General features: G+C 41.1%; 1 protein-coding gene and 1 non-coding gene across 13 annotated transcripts in view; one reads left to right on the top strand and one right to left on the bottom strand.

The window, feature by feature from the left end:
* Positions 1-18003, bottom strand: part of VPS13D (vacuolar protein sorting 13 homolog D) — a 216958-nt gene that overhangs the window by 109881 nt on the left and 89074 nt on the right. For all 12 annotated transcript variants that reach the window (XM_016149454.2, XM_016149446.2, XM_016149452.2 and 9 more), the window contains 8 exons: positions 15728-15975; positions 14089-14280; positions 13654-13780; positions 11925-12067; positions 8450-8580; positions 8086-8261; positions 3598-3721; positions 2563-2798 (listed from right to left, as the gene is read on the bottom strand). In XM_016149454.2, coding sequence (XP_016004940.2) covers positions 2563-2798; positions 3598-3721; positions 8086-8261; positions 8450-8580; positions 11925-12067; positions 13654-13780; positions 14089-14280; positions 15728-15975 — 1377 coding nt within the window. The remainder of the gene's footprint in view (positions 1-2562; positions 2799-3597; positions 3722-8085; positions 8262-8449; positions 8581-11924; positions 12068-13653; positions 13781-14088; positions 14281-15727; positions 15976-18003) is intronic.
* LOC118605553 lies at positions 3901-4019 on the top strand. The gene has a single exon (XR_004952204.1). It is a non-coding gene; the product is annotated as a 5S ribosomal RNA (ribosomal RNA).

Below are 18003 nucleotides of genomic sequence, written 5' to 3'. Positions count from 1 at the left end.
GGGGTATTTCAATGAGATTTTATTTAGATTATTCTCCTGTTTATATTAGTCTTTATCATCAAAAAAGAAGACCGATAAATTCAGAATTAAATACTAATTTTCATGGAGAAAAAATCCTCGTTTTCATGACACCAAAAGCCCAAGTGACAAAAAAAAAAAAAAAAGGTAAATTAGATTTCGACAAAATTAAAACTTTTTGTCCTTCAAAAGACACCATCAAGAAAGCAAAGCGACAAGCCGCAATATAGAAGATATTTGCAAATCATATATCTGATATAGGATCTGTATCCATATTATATAAGGAATTCTTAAAATTCAATGAGGTCAAAAGTCCAATTGTAAAATAGGCAAAGATTCTGAATAGACATTTCTTCAAAGATATACAAATGGCCCAGGAGCATAAGAAAGGATTCTCAGTATTATTAGTTATTAAAGAAATGCAAATCAAAACCACAGTGAGATACCACCACACACCCAGTAGAATGGCTAAAATGAACACAAACAAACAAACGAACAATGGAAAGTAAGTTGCTGAAGATGAGGAGAAACTGGAACCCTTATACACAGCTGGTGGAAATGTAGAGATTCAGCTGCTATGGAAAAAAGTATAGCAGTTCCTCGAAAAATTAAACACAGAATGACTGTGGAGCCCAGCGATTCCACTCCTAGGAACATACACAAAGGAATTAAAAACAAGTACTTAAACAAATACACAGACAGGCATGTCGACAGCAGCACTGTTCACAACAGCCAAAAGGCAGAGACAACAAACATGGCCATCAATGAATGAATGGGGGAAAATGTGGTACACACATGCAATGGAATATTACTCAGCCATAATAGAAATGAAAGACTGATACACACTACAATGAACCCCCAAAACAGTGTGCTAAGTGAAAGAAGCCAGACACAAGTTAACACATTTTAAGATTCGATTTATGTGAAATATCTGGAATAGGTAAATCCTGAGAAACAAAACAGACTGGTGGTTGCCAGGGGTTAGGAGAAGAGGGTAATGGGGAGTAATACTTAACGGGTTTAGGGTGATGAAAATGTTTGGAACTAGATAGAGTGCTATCTAACTACAGTATCCATCTATGCCTATACAGCGTTAGGAATGTACTAAAGTGAATTGAATTGTTCACTCTAAAATAATTAATTTTTTGTTATGTGATTTTTGCTTCAATTTAAAATAAAAACAAAATTAATCTTCTCCATCATTAGTTCTCTCCAAAAATGCAAAGAAAGAGTATCTAACATACTCCAAAATGATTCAGCCTCTTAGAACAGCGAGACTCCCAGGAATTTCTCTTTTTAACTGCTCCATATCTGTTCAGCCCATTAAACCCATAATCCTCCGTTAGGATTATCAAAGAGCTTAGTAACTGCTGGAACGTAAGAACACTAAGGAAAAAACATGATTAACAATCAGATTAAGAACTGTTTTTTCGGGCACTAAAACCTTAAGCATGTCACTCTGTTGAGTATCGTAATCTTTTATAAAAAAAAAAACCAAACACGATTGACTTAATTATAACAAGCTGTGCATCCCAGCAAAACCAGGACCAAAGGGAAGAGCAACAAACAAGGAAAAGGGCGGCTGCTCTGGGCGGAGGTGCCCATTCGGTTCAGTACGAGTGAAATCTGGGCTCAGGTAGATGAGGGACCGCACAGATCCAGGGTTACCAGATGGACCTCAGGCACAGACATCGTTCACAAGCACAATTATTCCAAGCATTCTAGAAAGGAATATAACTTTAAATGTCCCATTCACAAGGTGGTTTATTTTTGTAACACTGAAAATTCAGCTATTTTCCATTTCTTCATGGATAAACTTTAAAATTAACCCTGTAAGCAGCACAGAAACAATAAACTGTATTTGCATGTTGGTAGCACGACTACTGTTTGAAAGCCCAATGCTCTGACTCTCTCTGCGCCCAGCTACACACCAATCTAACAGGAGAATCAGACTAAAGTCGCTGATCTTCACCTGAGTTTTCTGACTACAACTACAGGGACGATGACACTTCTGGGCCTTTGGAATTACTGTCAAGTCAAGCTGCTTTGCTTGGCATTAGGTGGATAGAACAGACCCTTAAATGTCTGCTGAACCAGTATTCTCAATGAGAGAGGAAAGTCAGAATGAGGATTTGAATAATTATGATGAAGATTGGTCAGTTTCAAATGAGGAAAGAGATGAAAATGAACTTAAAAATAGCAGCCAGAAATTTTAAAAATACATTAAAAAATAATCTTACAGGAAGAGGAATTTAAGATATAAGAACAGCACCTTATGGGAGCAGTTGTTAAATACTAGCATGGATTATTGGGGAGATCTTTAAAAAGAGAAGACTCTTGCCTCTTTGGATAAATGTTAATCTACCCAGAAGACAAGGGTTTAGACTAAAGACCTCTCGAGACAGACCCTGAGCCTAGGATTTGGTAAAGAATGGAAGGAATCTTCCTTCATCCTTCAGCCTCCTGAGAACTGCTTAGCGTTTAAGACCAGTTAATAAGCAGAGCCTCCTGCTTTACGAGAACAGTCATTTAACCCAGAATTACCCAGAGAATGTATACGTAGCAGCAATGTAAATGAAATTTTCATAATAAAGCTGTCGGTTATCCTGAAAATCATTCATGTTGCAGTTGACCTCGGAGGAACCTGCCCCTTTAACAGTCAGAGTGATGAAAGGCGGCAGGGTGGGTTCGTCCCAGGCATAATCCAATGACGTCATGGGCTTCACTTCAGTGCGGAGCCTGGGTTCTGCTACGCCGTGCTGAGTAAAGACCACCGGGACCTACGGGAATGGCAGAGAGGACAGAGACAGCTTCACTCAGGTCGCTGTTCCCGGGAGGTGACTCAGCGCGCCCTGGGTTCCAGTCCAGATCCTACACTGGCCGTAACCACAGTAAGGTTGGTTCATCATCTCGCCTCCTGAAATGCCTTCTTAATCATCTTCCAAATGGGAAAAAGCCCGCCAATGAACGGGCACAGGCTGTGGCCTGATGGTAAGGGGCTGTACAAAGCTCTGCCACCCCAACGGCAAGGGGAAGCAATTCTACCCTTTCAATGGCATCTCTTCTACCCTCACCCCATGATACACTCTGAACACAGGAGGAATAAAAATTTTGGAATTTAGCTCTGGAAAGTAACATGTTATCAGACACTGTTATTCAAAGATATAATTGCATATAGAATCTAACAGCTTCTACTTTTGCTTTACTTGCAAGATTCATAAAAACGCTCACTGTAAAGAAGCAACAGCAGAACCGCCCAGTCCCACTGTCATTGGACTATTGGTTCTGATTACTCTCTCTCTGCAGAATGTCCACAGAGGGCACTAGGTCAACCAGCCAATCTAGTGAAAGTAAGCATCAGGGGCTGACGGTCACTTCTAGATGAGGGTGACCACAATCAAAACCGCCAGTAGAAACCATGTCCTCAGGTGAGGACGTCTAAGGCCGTGAGCATCAGAGGTCTCCGTACAATGCTTTCAAACCCGAGTTTAAAATGAGCTTCATCTTGGTCTTAAGGGAGTAGAGACCCCACCCTCCCACACATGAAATGGCCAAAGCAGTCTCGACTCCCCCTGATACCTTAGAAAAGTTGTCGATTCGAAAAGGAGGGGGTAACTGGTCAGTGTTGCTAAAGGAGACCCTGTAGGTGGCTCCCCGGAGAGTGATTTCCACGCGCAGGAAGAAGCATTTCCCCAGGGAATCCCTACAGAAAAAGAAACAAGAGGCGGCGTGAAATGGAGAACATGAGCCACAGTTCACTTTTCTTTCGTACACTTCACAATCGTGACACTGCTTGGACTGCCATCGATACCGCTGTGTGTTCTCTCAGCACCTTGAAAAAGGAGGAATCAACAGTATAATCACCGAGTCAAAAAGAATTCAGTCTACAGCCATGCCACTCTGAACACACGCGATCCCGTCTGACCTCGGAAGCTAAGCAGGGTTGGGCCTGGTTAGTACTTGGATGGGAGACCACCTAGGAAGACCGGGTGCTGTAGGTGTAAAAACAAAAATAAAAAAAAGAATTCGTCCAAGCAACTTTTGAAGTGCATGTTGTAACCATAAAAGATCTACTACAAATGTTACTTAGTGGTTTTGTTTGGGGTAATAGTGTCGGAGTAGCAAATGAATAAAAATTGGTTTAGCTGCACAAAGTTGTTGAGGCTCGACAGCTTGTGACCTAGAAAAAGAGCAACTGCGTATGGTTCAAAGGAACATATGGATGCTCCTGGTAACCAGGGTTCTCACTGTAGGACCAGGGAAGGTGAGGAAGGGCCCTGTGGAATGGAGGGACCAGCATGTAATTGTAATTTGTGTGTGTGTGTGTGTGTGTGTGTGTGTAAACATAGATATGTCACTAGAGAACAGAAATCTCTCCTTTACAGAAGAGTATCAGTTAATGAATGTAGAAGAAACGAGAGAATTAGAAAATCACTATTTTGTTACCAGCTACATAATAATTGATTCAGGTAAGAACCATTAAACCATTGAAAAGTTTTTGGGAAACAGAATATACACACAGTCTCAAATTATCCCCTCAATGGATTCTTTTGCTTACAAAGAAGAAAAGGCAACTTTACAAGGGAGACCTGGTGGACACCGCCCTAACCGAGTGATGATCGAATTTAGCCGCATCAATAACGGGACCAACAGATGTCACAGGCCCCTTGATGTGACGCAGTGGGAAACACACGCCATATAGGTAATATTCTTACCAAAAATGTGTGACCCAAATCTATAGATGAGAAACTATCTGAAAAATCGAGAAAACAGGACATCCTACAGGCAACTGACTTGGACTCTTTAAAAATGTCAGCGTCAATAAATATGACGCTGGGACTAATCTAGACGACAGCAGATGAGGATATCAGCCACGTAAGATGCACGGTCCTTGAAGGAATCCTCGATTAGGGGAGGGGTTTCTCTGGAGGACATTTTAAAGGACTATTAATCAGAAAACATGAATATTAAATATCTTCAGTGTGCAATGATAATATATTTATTTAGAAAAAACGCCCTTGCCTTTAGGTGATGAGTGAGGTTTTTACAGCGAAAGTGTCATGATCACTTCTATTTACTTTCGGATGGTTCAGAAAAAAGTATGTGTGGTTAAAGAACAAGAACATAGCAAAATGCTGAGATGCAGTAAATCTAGGGAAAAGATGGAGGAATGTTCACTGCACTACTTGTGAGTTTTCTGTAGGTCTAAGCTGTTTCAGAACGAAATGGTGGGGAAAGTGCTTGAGGACGGCACACTGAAACTGTCTCCAAAGGGTTAACAAAGGTCCGGTGATCCTCTTCCCCCACTCCACACCTTTACACCTTTTTCTGACTTCTCTCCTTCCCTCCCTCCTTTCCCTTCTCACATGACAGGTCTGGGCAGCCTTCACCCAGGCGGCATATAAACCAATGGTGGTCTCGGCTACAGAACGCCTCACCTTCCTGCTCCCAAGCCCCCAATGAAATCTGTGGGAAACACAGGATACTGACAAACAAGAGTTCTGGGAAAATGCCACTTCCTGCCTTAGACCCCAAATACTCTTAGGAACCACTATACCTTAAAAATCACTATACCAGATGCGATTGACTCTAATAAGGGCCAGGGCGAAGGATAATTAAGAAGGGCACGCCATTGAAATAAAGGAAAAAACCCTCAGATAATGCTTTTTTGAAAAGTCAAATATATTATTTTGGATCATCTATTAAGAAGTTAGTCATTTTTCTGTTTTCTTACAATAGTGTTCTCAATGGAGAACTAACTGTAAGTATAAAAGATTAAGTTCTTCTTCTAACTGTGTCGAAAAAGCACTGATTTCAGTGTCCTTAGCTTCAAAAGCACTTAAAGAAATTAAAGAAATAAACAGAAAGTTATCCTAAGGTCATGGATTAGAGAACTCAATATTATTGAGATATCAATGCATCTAAAATGTGTGCAGATTTAACACAATCCCTAATAAAATCTCGAGGTTTTTTTCCCCCTGAGAAATAGAAAAATTCATCCTAAAATTCAGATGGAACCTCAAGAGACTCAAATAGCCAAAATAATCTTTAAAGAAAAAGTGCAGGTCTCACTCTTCCTAAGTTCAAAACTTACTTCGAAGTGACAATAATCAAAACAGTATGATACTGGCATAAAGACAGACAGATGGATGGAAGAATGAAATAAAGTCCAAAAATAAAGCTTTGCCTATAGGGTCAAGTAACTTTTGACAAGGGCACCAAGACCATTCCTTAAGGAAAGGAGAGTCTTTTCAAATGGTGCAGGGAAAACGAAATATCCACAACAAAAGAATGGGCTTGGACCCTCACCTAACACCATGTACAGACATTAACTCAAAATGGATCAAAGACCTAAAGGTAAGAGCTAAAATTGTAAAACTCTCAAAAGAAAACATAGGGGAAAAGCCTGATGACACTGACCTTGGCAATGATTTCTTAGATATGACACCAAAATAGGTAAGTTGGACTACATTAAAATTAAAAACTTCTGTACATCAGAAAAGACCATCAACATAGTGAAAATGTATGGAATAGGAGAAAATATATGCAATGTATGGAATAGGAGAAAATATATGCAAATCATGTATCTCATAAGGGGTTATTATCCAGAATATATAAAGAACTTCTAAAACTCAACAACAAAAAAAACAATTGAAAATTGAGCAAAGGACATGAATAGATATCTCTCCAAAAAAGATATGCAAATGGTCAAAAAACACATGAAAAAATGCTCAACGTCACTAATCATTAGAGAAACAAAAAGTACAATGCAATATTGCCTCACACCCATTATGAGGACCAGTATCAAAAAAAGCAAAAAATAACAAATGTTGGTAAAGATGTAGAGAAACTGAAACTTTTGTGAAGTTGTTGGTAGAAATGCAAGATAATGCCGCTGCTATGGAAAACAGAAGGGCAATTCCTCAAAGAAATAAAACCGAAATGATCATATGATCCAACGATTCCACTTCCGAGCATAGGCCCAAGAGAAGTGAAAGCAGGGACTCAAAGGGAGATGTGTGCGCCCATGTCCAGGGCAGCACTGTTTACAACGGCCAGTAGGTAAAGCAACCCGATGCTCACTGACGGATGGGTGGATAAACAAAATGAGCCATAGACACACAATGGAATATTATTCAGCCTTAAAAAGGAAGGAAATCCTGACACCTGTGACAACGTGGATGAACCCTGAGGACATTATGCTAAGTGAAATAAGCCAGTCACAGAAAGACAAATACTGTATGATCCCACTTATCTGAGGTACCTGGAGTAGACGAATTCAGAGAGAAAGCAGACCGGGGGCTGGAGAAGGCGTAAATGAGGCGGTGTTGTATATGGGTGTGGAATTTCCATTTTACAAGAGAAAAAGAGTCTAGAGATCAGCTGCATAAAAATCTGAATATACTTAACACTAGTGGTGTAGATGGTAAATTTTTTGTTACGTACCTGAGGTCTACAAAATAACCTCTGGGTCTCTGTGTTATCTTTCTCACATGGTATGCGTATTTTTACAACAATTAACAAAAAAATTTTAATACTTAAAAAAAAAATACACACACATTTGATTAAAGCAGAAAGCGTCATCCTGTGCTAGTTGAGGCTTAATTTGGTTGGTTTTTCTTAACAAGGACCTGAGGGTCACTGAGTTTGGCAAAGAGGACCAGATGACTTTAGTGAAACAGCATCAAATGAGAGAAGAGTTTGTAGTGTGTGTAAGAACAACAACAACAAAAAAAACGTTTCCATCTGCACTGACACCGTTTTCACATGTCCAGGCAATTGTGAGCTCAGCGCCACACCTCCAGCTTGCGATCTCAGACCGCAGCCGTCAACCAAGCTCCAAGCTGTTGACATCCCCTTTAACTCACTCCATTGAAACGTTCACTCACACTCAGTGGTCTTTGCAAGTCTTAAGACCACTGACAGATCCAGAAGCATGTATGCCCATTTCATACAATGTAATATTACTATTTCTTTATAAATATTTAAAATTTATATAATATTTACAGCTATTTACTATACCTCAAACTAAGCTACTTTTTGTCTAAATATGGTCTCTGAACGTACCTCATATTGATGTGGAAGGAATTATTCTTGTTGACCTCAAAGCCTCCAGACCAAATGCAGTTGGGGACATCCATCAATCTGACACACAAGAGCTGGTCATAGTCATTCCGAGGCCAATGGAACACCACACTGGAGCCAGGGAGGGTGGAAATGTAACCTTCGGGGTTGGCGTTGCCCTAAAACACACAGGGTCCCTGGCCTGAGTCAGGAAGTCACGTCAACAGTACACACTTATTAAGTACCTACTCTGAGCCTTGCTATTTAGGCATCACAAGACCTACTGTGTGGATAAGGAGGTAAGCCATGACATCAAAATTCCTTGTGCTATTAAACACTAGTAATTCTTCAAAGGCGAACTGCTTACCTGTCCCCTGGCAAATTCCCTCTGTGCAAATGCAAGCTTGTGAGATGATTTATTATCTAACAGGTAACGGGGGGCAAAGATGACCATACAGGTGTCAATGTATCGACCTCGGCCTTTCTTGACATCAATACCTACAAATAACAAGAACCACTGCCATGAATTAATCGAAGAAAAAAAATTCGCGATCTGACAAAAATAAATAACAATCACTTAGTTTCTCCAAGAAAACAATTCTTTCACCCAGAGAGGCTGTCAAATCTCCCAAGAATGGAATGAAAACAGCAATCGCACTCAAAGTATTAATTTTTATTCTCATTTAGGCCTTATAAAGTCTCAGTAGCAATATCAATATCCCTATAATCCCTAGCATCTTCATAAAGTGTGTACCGTTATCACAGTGACTGAAAAACCCAGGTGTGTTCAGTCATAGAGACCTTCGGTTTCCGTTTATGAAGTTGACCACCTAGACAGTTTATGCAATACATTTCTGCCTACAGCTGGGACATGAAATGTCCCCCTAGAGAACCTGCCCACTTTCCAGGACACAGTAGAAATTTCCGATTACTTAACTGCAGTCTGCACTACCCTGAATTCAAATGACTCTTCTCCGCTATTTTCTTCTAGTTCACTGCCCAGGAATCCGGCTGAAACCTAACACTAAATATTATAGAATTTATTCTTTCATAAATGTTTTCAGCACCTACAATGTACTTTGACAAATAGCAAACAAAACACATAACAAGGAAAGAAAGTCATAGTCAGGAGGAAATCATAAAACACCGGGAGGGGAGGGAGGGAGGGGGGAGAGACAGAGAGAGAGAGACAGAGACAGACAGACAGACAGACAGAGAGAGAGGAAGGAAGGAAGGAAGGAAGGAAGGAAGGAAGGAAGGAAGGAAGGAAGGAAGGAAGGGCCCTGAATTACCTTAAAAACTCTGATAACAATTTTTTTAAATGTGAAACTTGGTGGGATGAATTATTTGTCCATTCAGACAATAAATATAGCAACTACATTCAAGGCGCTGGGCTGAGCTCTGTTTATACAAGGATAAAAATATTTATAGTAGAAATAATATAGAACAATAATATTTATTGAACTCTTAACACATGCTACGCCCTCTACCAAAGGCTCCGTGTTCTCAAAGCAATCTTCTGGGTTAGGGGTTTTCATTCTTTCCATCTTATAGGTGAGGAAAATAAGGCACGGAGCACAAGGTAACGTGTTCTAGGTCACCAAGCCAGCAGGCAGCATGGCTGAGGTCCACACCCAGCCGGCCTGCCTCGGGAGCCCTTGTTCCCATCATGAGGGGACATGCACCAGAACTCCACTCAGCAGTCAACAGGCATCACGAGAACCATAAAAAGAAAAGAGACCTTAGGATATGACAACTAGGTGTCCTGAAAGACTGAGCAAAATCTCAAAAACAAAAACCTCTAAAATATAATCTAAGAAATGCTAAGGAACACTGGAATAGAGAGATATTCCCTATCACTCTTCTTTCTGCGACATACAGAAAAGCATCAATTATCATTAATTGACATTATCACAGTCAGCTGATCTCAACTAATACAAAGTCTGCCCACAAAAGATGTGTTTAAGACTCAACTTTTGGAAGAAAGCAGGCTTTTTGTTTCCCTTTTCATCTTCGATTGCTCTGGCAAACTCCCAGTAAATGAATAGCTGATAAGGTAAAAATGTACAAAATCCTTCTTTTTGGAGGTCCATGTGAGACCAACTGGCAAGGCCCTCCCTGGCTTTCCAGCTTGGGACCGTGCTTTAAACTTTCCAGATAGGGAGCTAGTTATCTATCCAATTCTCCAAAATATTCAAGTAAGAGATTCCACAAATTCCCTTGATATTACATGCCAAGATCTCGTGATCTTTAAAAATTACAAAGTCTTAGCTTAGCCCACCCGTCTATTCCTTTCTTTGGTATAACAACAAAATTCAAATCACAGTCTAGTCCCTAAAAACATGTAATAAATTTCAATGAATGCAGTTGATGTGTGTGCTCACTGCATATTTATGGTTAAACAGCTCAATTTGCCTCCTTGCGAGAATACTGGGGGTTCCTCAGTGCCAGCTGCCTTAGAAGACAGAGCTCTATTTTCCCCCAAATTTGTCCCAACTTTAGCTTCCAGCCCATCTGTGATCACTTGCTTTGGAAGGTGTATCAAGGACAAGACACCCGTGCAGAGAGCCAAATGCAGCACGAAGCAGCCTTTGCCTACGCAAGAGGTGGAGCAAACAAATGTGAGGAAAAGTGACAGAAATGATCTTCAGCTGGAGGGTCAAATACAGTTTATTTCTTCCATTAAAAATCTTCATGTCGACTTTAAAGAGACAGCCCGCCGTCAGCGGAGAATGCATACAAATTCATGTTTAAAAAATGTGGAAAGCAAACTATACTTGGAAGAGACTCTATTACTAATGAAACCTCAAACACTTAAACGTGTCCCCGACTCTGCAGAAGATTCGGGCTAAGTGACAGCAACTCGGCTTTCCCTCCTACAACATGACTGTACCTGCACCGTCCCGTACGGCAGCCTCTAGTCACATGTGGCTATTTGAATTCCTTATAATTAAACAAAATGAAAACTTCAAGTCGTCGGTCACATTTCTCAGCAAGGTGCTCGGCAGCCCCGCGTGGCCGGTGCTGCTGTGCGGGACGGCGCAAATCAGAACCTGTCCATCATTGCAGCGTTCCACGGACAGCACGGTTCTAGACGGTCGGTCAACATCCGGCACTAACTGGTGCTCTGAGATCCTTGGAAGTCACACACTAAAGGAAGCAAGCGAGCTGACCCTGGAAACCCGAAGGCGTATTGGAATGAAATTTACCTTCACGCTTCGGAAAGTCTGTGGAGAGTTCCGGGCGGCTGCGGGGCAGGAAGGAGCAGCACCGCGCTCTCCGCGCTCCACCTCCGGAAGCTGAGCCAGCTGGGCGGGCTCTGAGCGACCACGACAGACCGCCAAGTGTGCTTTAGCATGTTTTCTGCTTCAAATGCATACGCCCCTGTCCTAAGCCCATTCCTGACCCGGACTTCCCCTTTGCATCCGGGCAAGTCACTTAGCCTCTCTGCTTCAGTTTCAAGGAGAACAATGCTCCCTACCCTCTTAGGGTTTGCAAATTTTAACAAATGTGTAGGAAATGCTTGGAGAATAAAAAGTATTCTAAGTGTTCCTATTATTCCCATGAAAAACAAGGATTTAAGCCAAACTGATACTTTCCTGACACGATGAGCTTGGAATTAAACAGAGCCCCAGACCTCAACAGGGCAGGTGTTTAAGTAGCCCCTTAGCGCCCCAGGAGAACAGGTCTGTGTTGACACTCACCTAGCATTCAAAGACACCTGACCCAACGCCGAATGAGAACATCAGCACTTGGACAAAATGTGTGGCCAGCTTATTCGCCCAGGCCCAAGGTCATTGGCCAATGGCTCTGATTCTCCCGCTCCCCAACGTATAACCCACCTATGTTGTAGATCAGCCCTGGGCGGTTTCCTTGCTGGATGACTTTCAAAGCTCGGACACCACTGCCACCATCCAGTGAGAAGCCCTGACACCAGCCCGGCAGCCCTTCCGGATGAATCCCCCTTCCGATTCTCATCGTGCAGCTGTGGGGCAGAAAAGCAAAGGTTTTCACATTCATCCTAAGAAAGTCTTGTCTACCTGTTTCAATCAGAAAACACTGCTGTAGTTATGCAAATACGAACTCTAATGTGACACTCCCTCACCTCACGTGACACTCAAACACACCAAGGTGATTACTCGGTGCCGAAACTCTGCCTCAGAGGCAGCCACAGTACAAGGTGTAAAATGGACCACTGAATCTTCGACTGACACTTTAGACGAAAACATTATGATTCTCTGAGCGCAAAGCACGCAGAAAAGGCAGTGATACCTATTATTCCTCTGAAAAACAAGGATTCAAAGCAAACTGATACTCTCCTGACTCAGGTGTTTCAAGAGTTCACGAAACACCTTGAACACAGAAATGTGTGTGCACAATGCTGTGCATCCAAGGGAAGTCCGCGCAGAAGATGCCGCCTCGACAGCCTTCTACGGACTGGAACTACTGCAATGGTCCAGCGCTATTTAACTGGCCGCTGCCTTGTCACGCGTCCTGGAACCACAATCCCTGAATGTGTGTTCTGGTTCCATCACTAATATAATAAGCTTGGGCAGGTAACTCTCTCTGAGCCCGTTTCTCATCTTAAAATAAAACACTATTTCCTGCCCTGCCTAACCCCCCGGGATGTGGGGAGAACCAAATGAGATGGTCTGTGTGGAAATGCTTTGGGAACTGTGAATTCCCTGGAGAGAACAAATCGTTACGACTGTCAAAAGCCTTTCGGGAAGAGTGAGACTGGGCTTGCTGACCATGGCAAGCGTCTGTATATCCACTGCGTCCAGCACCCCATCAACCCTCTCCTGACTCCAGCACCCCCTGATAGACGCAACTGCACCCACTGGCACGCAGTGCTCCCAAGCCTTCCTCATAAGCTCGAGGCATACTTCTACATTTAACAGCGGGTGGCATTTTAGCAGTATCGGTCAGATTCGCCCATTTATCTTTATATTAAGGCTATAAATTAGAAGACTCCTGTAAAAATCAGAATGTCAAAACCAAGAACAAAAGTGAATTTATGCTCATACCATATGTTAAAAGAACATGTCATCTAATCCTCACAATTTCTGCTTTTCTTTGCCTTTAAGCAGGAAATGAGTGCTTTGATATCTTGAAGTGGGACATTCTAACTCAAGGGCAAAAGAGATGGATTTCAAAACCTTACACAGAATGACCTGGATTGGATGAATGGGGCGGAGGCTTTACCAGTGCACCAGCCACGCCCCCTGCCCAATGCCTGCCCCACTGCGTGTGCTGAGAGCTTGCAGGGGAAGAAAACTGCAGAGAAGGGAACATGTGGGTTTCTTTTCATTGGCCGAGTTATGAATAGAACTATTTCAATACATGTAAAATAAAACTAGCTTTCATTATAAACCAACCGAACGGTTTATTTTCACTATCAAGTAACAGAAATTTGATCCGAAAGAACCCGGTGAGTCACGGTCCCACTCCCTGCCAAGTCAGAGCTGTTATCTACAGCATGTTCCTACTCACACGGATACGCTGTCGCCTTTGCTGACTTCTTCCCTCCCTGGCAGCTCATCCCCCCTCCCCAGAAGGAGCTTTACTCACAGGTTTGGCTGCTCTTTGTCTGCATAGCAGAACAAGAGAGGGCTCAGGCTCCGGGCCAGCTCGTGCTCCTCGAACTGGCCTGCCGCATCTGTCTTCGCATTGTCCTGTCTGAAGATCAGAGGCAACCCTTAGGAAGGAGAGAGAAAATTCATGTCAGTCCTGCCCAGTCTATACAAGACGATGCACATGGTAAAAGAAAAAACAATCCTCAAGAGGGAAAAGAGTGAAACTGAATTTATTTAGTGGGCTCAGTTCATCCTTTATCCAAAAGGACAGTTTGGACTGTGATTGAGCACTTACTATGGCAGTAGGAAGGTTCCAGCTCAGACTGTGGAAGCAGTCTATTTGCGTTGGCTCCATCTAGTTAGCTGAGCAAATAAATCTGAGTTCGCATGACCAACGCCAAAGGCCTACTTGAGCAGCTTCAGTACATACCTGTTTTGTTAATCAACCAATATGGAGCAGAAATGAAGATTTTTAAGGATCCTTCTGCTCGACACACAATCCGGATGGTGAGGTTCAGCTGCCGCCGGTTGATGTCATAGAGTCGCATTCTTACCATGTAGTTCTGGGTTCCAGGTGGAATGAGCAATTCTTTACAGAACGGAAAATTCTCCAGCGATACCCCTAAAGGAGACACGAGTTACTATCTCTCTGGATTCTCACTTGTTTGTCAAAATGCTCACAGCCAAACGAAACTGGATTCCTCTTGGAAAAATCAATACCTAAGTCTCTAACTGGCAGAAACTCATTAGAATGCCCATTTTTCTTTAGTGGAGGGTGAGAATACACATGAAGCAAACCAGATGGCCTCAGGAGTCCGAACTGCATAATCGGAAAGATGAAAATACCAAAAAGCTATCGATAACAGCTCTGACTACTAAGAGCTTACTATGCATCGGGCCTTGTACTGGGTGCCTAAAACCCAATAACGGCAAGTCTACGGTAAGTCAAGGCTCCTGCAGCCAAACTGCCTGGCTAGCGGCACGACACGGGTAAGCTATTCAACCTCGCTGTGTCTCATCTGCCAAATGGGAATAACAACAGCATCAGTGTCATGGGATTGGCATTAAAAGTGATAATCCACGTAAAGCAGACTGAAGATAAGGAGTGCTGGGTGTGCACGCAGTGGGGTGGGTGGGAGGACGCTTCCAGTCCACGCAGGAAGGAGCTCAATGAATGTTATGTTGGAGGAATAAGCATGCAGACCTATTTCTTTAGAATGGACAGCTAGCACTACACTATTTTTCTTTTCTAAATCGTGCTGTAGGGTTCATATATCCACTGACATGCAAGCTTATCCCTGTGGGATACAATGCCTATGTTCAATGAGTTTCAGGTTCACATCTGTAAAATGGGGATAACAGCTGTCTCTCTGCCTGAAACATGCACTGTTGTGAAGATCGTATACAAAACTATAAAAAGATAAATATCGAAGTGATTATTTTAACATGTCTACAACAGCCTTAAAGAAACATACTTCTTGCCCAAACTCTAGAAGGGCCTCTTTGCTATTAAGTGCTACAAATATGATGTTTCTCTACCTCAACTTCATTTATTTCTACAACTAAAAATTACTTGATGATTAAACATTTCAAACCTCAATTTTTTCATCAGTAAAATGGGTTAAATAACTACTGCTTAAGAATTACATGAGAGTGTGTCCGTAAAGCACTTGACATACTGTCTGGAGTACAGTGCGTGCTTGGCAATTGTTTTTTCGTTTCCTGAAAAGAGGAGAGACGTGATTTCCCTCAATTCATAGCTAGGAGAAAGTATGGTTTGAAAAGATGAAATGACTTCTTACGGTCATTCATCAAGTGAGCAACATAAGAAAAAAGGCTCTGATGAGCGTTCCCTCTGTAAATCTTTTGGATTTGATCAATTATTCATTTTGGTAATTTTCTAATTTATAGACGTCTTGTTTTTTTTTTAAACTGCATAAATCCTTTGAGCTGGCTTACTGAAATATTGTATGCACTGTATTTTCTCCGAAATGTTTACCGAATAATCACAAAATACTCTGCAACATTTCCACAGAATTATTACAATGGTTATCTGACTAGATCCTCACCCAGTTCGATGTTCTGGGACGTGTCGGCTGTGTGGAGCGCCACCTCTTTGCCAGGTTTCAGGGTCCCGTTAATCGGCACGCCCTTAACATAGAAATCAAGTTCACAAGGCAGCAAGTTGCAGATCACCACGGTTGGCAAGAGATAGATGGTGTGCCCGGGCTGCCTGAAAATCTGTTTTGCACTGTCAGAAAATATGTTTGAGGGCATGTAATCTGGATAATTCTCTTTCTTTATGGCCACGCAAAACCTGTGAGGACAAAATGGTGTGAAAACCATGAGCCCGAATGAAGAACTTGAATTCTTTCTCCTTAACTGAGTATGAGAAAGCGTAACATTAAAAATGGTTCAGTAATTCAGCGAGATGTTTGCAATTTTCAATCCAAACACATTTAATGAGGTATAATTAAATCACAACAAAATGTATAGATTTTAAACGTTCAGTTTGATGAGTTTTGACAATTACAGACACCGCTATAACCACCACTCAAACCCTGTTATAGAACATCCCTCCCACTCTGGAAAGCTGCCTCATATACCCTTCCGATCAAAATCCTCTCCCCGGCCATTAAGTGACCACTTTCTGACATCTGCCACTACAGATTAGTAGTGCCTGTTCTTGAACTGCGTGCAAATGGAATGATACAGCATGTACGACTCTTCGTGTCTATTTTTGCATAAAATGAAGTTTCACCAAGATTCAGCCTTTCTGTATACATCAGTATTCAATTCATATCCCAAAGTATAAATATACATGTTTTATTCATTATCCTGTTGATGGATAGGGTTGCTGATAGCCAGTTGGGTTGTATTCCCAGATCGATTTATCAAGAATGGAAAGCCTAATACTACTGAGTCTTCCCACCCATGAACTTGGTTATATGTTCCTACTTAATTATTATTTTCTTTAACATCTCTCAGCAAGGTTCTGTAATTTCTAGAGTAGAAGACTGCTATAGCATTACTTAGATTGAGTCCTGGGTAATTAATGTTTTTCGATGCTACTGTAAGTAGTATTTTTTTAAATCACATTTTCTAATTGTTCATGACTAGAATATAAGAATACAATTGATTTCTATAGGTTGACTTTGAATCCTGAAATCTTGATAAATGTATTATGTCTTATAATTTCCCATGGTGTTTTCTACATACATAATTGTCACTGACATATAATAAGTTTTACTTCTTTTCAGATCTTTATGCTTTTTCAATTCCTTGTTTATTTACCCTCATTACAAAGGCTAAGACTATGACTGTGACGTCAAAAAGAGTGGCTGCTGCCCAATCTTAAACACAAGAGTTTAAGGTTTCACAATTACATGTCATCATAGCTGCAGGTTTGTGACAGATGCCCTTTAACAGGCTGGAGAAGTTCTCTTCGATTCCTAGTTTGCTGAGCATTATCAGAAATGGACGTTGAATGGTTTTTTTTTTTTTTTTTTTTTTTTTTTTTTTTTTTTTTTTTTTTGGCATTTACTGGGACAATCTTATACTTTCTCATCTGGTCTGTTAATGTGGTGAATTGTATTTATTAACTTTTAAATGTTAAGCTAATGTTACGCTCCTGGGATAAACCTCACTTGCTGCATTCTATTTAGCAACATTTTGTTATGAATTTTTGCAGCTCTTCATGGGGGACACTGGTTCATAGTTTTCTTTTTTCTTTTTTTTTTTTTTTTTTTTTTTGATAATACCTTTTGATATCGGGGATATGCTGGCCACCTACACTGAGTTAAGAACTACTGATCCCTCTTCTCTACCTTCTCAAAGAGTTTTCACAAAACTGGTATTATTTCTTCCTTAAATATCTGTTAGAATTCACTAGTGCAGCCATATGGTCCGAGAGTGTTCTTTGTAGAAAAGTTTTATTATAAATCAAATTTCTTTAATAGACATTGGGCTATTTGGGTTTTCTATTTCTTCTTTGCATCAGTTTCAGTAATTTGTTTTTCAAGCACTCTGACATCCCAATATGGCATTTCTTTGCATAAAATCATTTACGTCTTTTAATCCCTTTAATGTCTGTATGATCTATAATAATGTCTCCTTTTTTTCATTCCTTATATTGGTAATGTGTGTTTTCTATTCTCCTTGATTGGTCTTATTAGAGGTTTAGCAAATAAAAATCTTTTCAAAAAGCCAATTTTGACATTGTTGATTTTCTCTGTTTGCTTTCTATTTCATTGACTTCCAGCCCCAATCCCACCAAGAATTAACCCTTGAATTCTTATGAACTCTCAACACCAGAACTTAAGGAATAAGAACTTAAGGATTTAAA

Source organism: Rousettus aegyptiacus, unplaced genomic scaffold (genome assembly GCF_014176215.1).
Source record: "Rousettus aegyptiacus isolate mRouAeg1 unplaced genomic scaffold, mRouAeg1.p scaffold_m13_p_1, whole genome shotgun sequence".
NCBI classification, from domain to species: domain Eukaryota; kingdom Metazoa; phylum Chordata; class Mammalia; order Chiroptera; family Pteropodidae; genus Rousettus; species Rousettus aegyptiacus.
The sequence above is the reverse complement of the archived record's forward strand: the minus strand, read 5'-3'. Positions and strand labels throughout refer to the sequence as shown.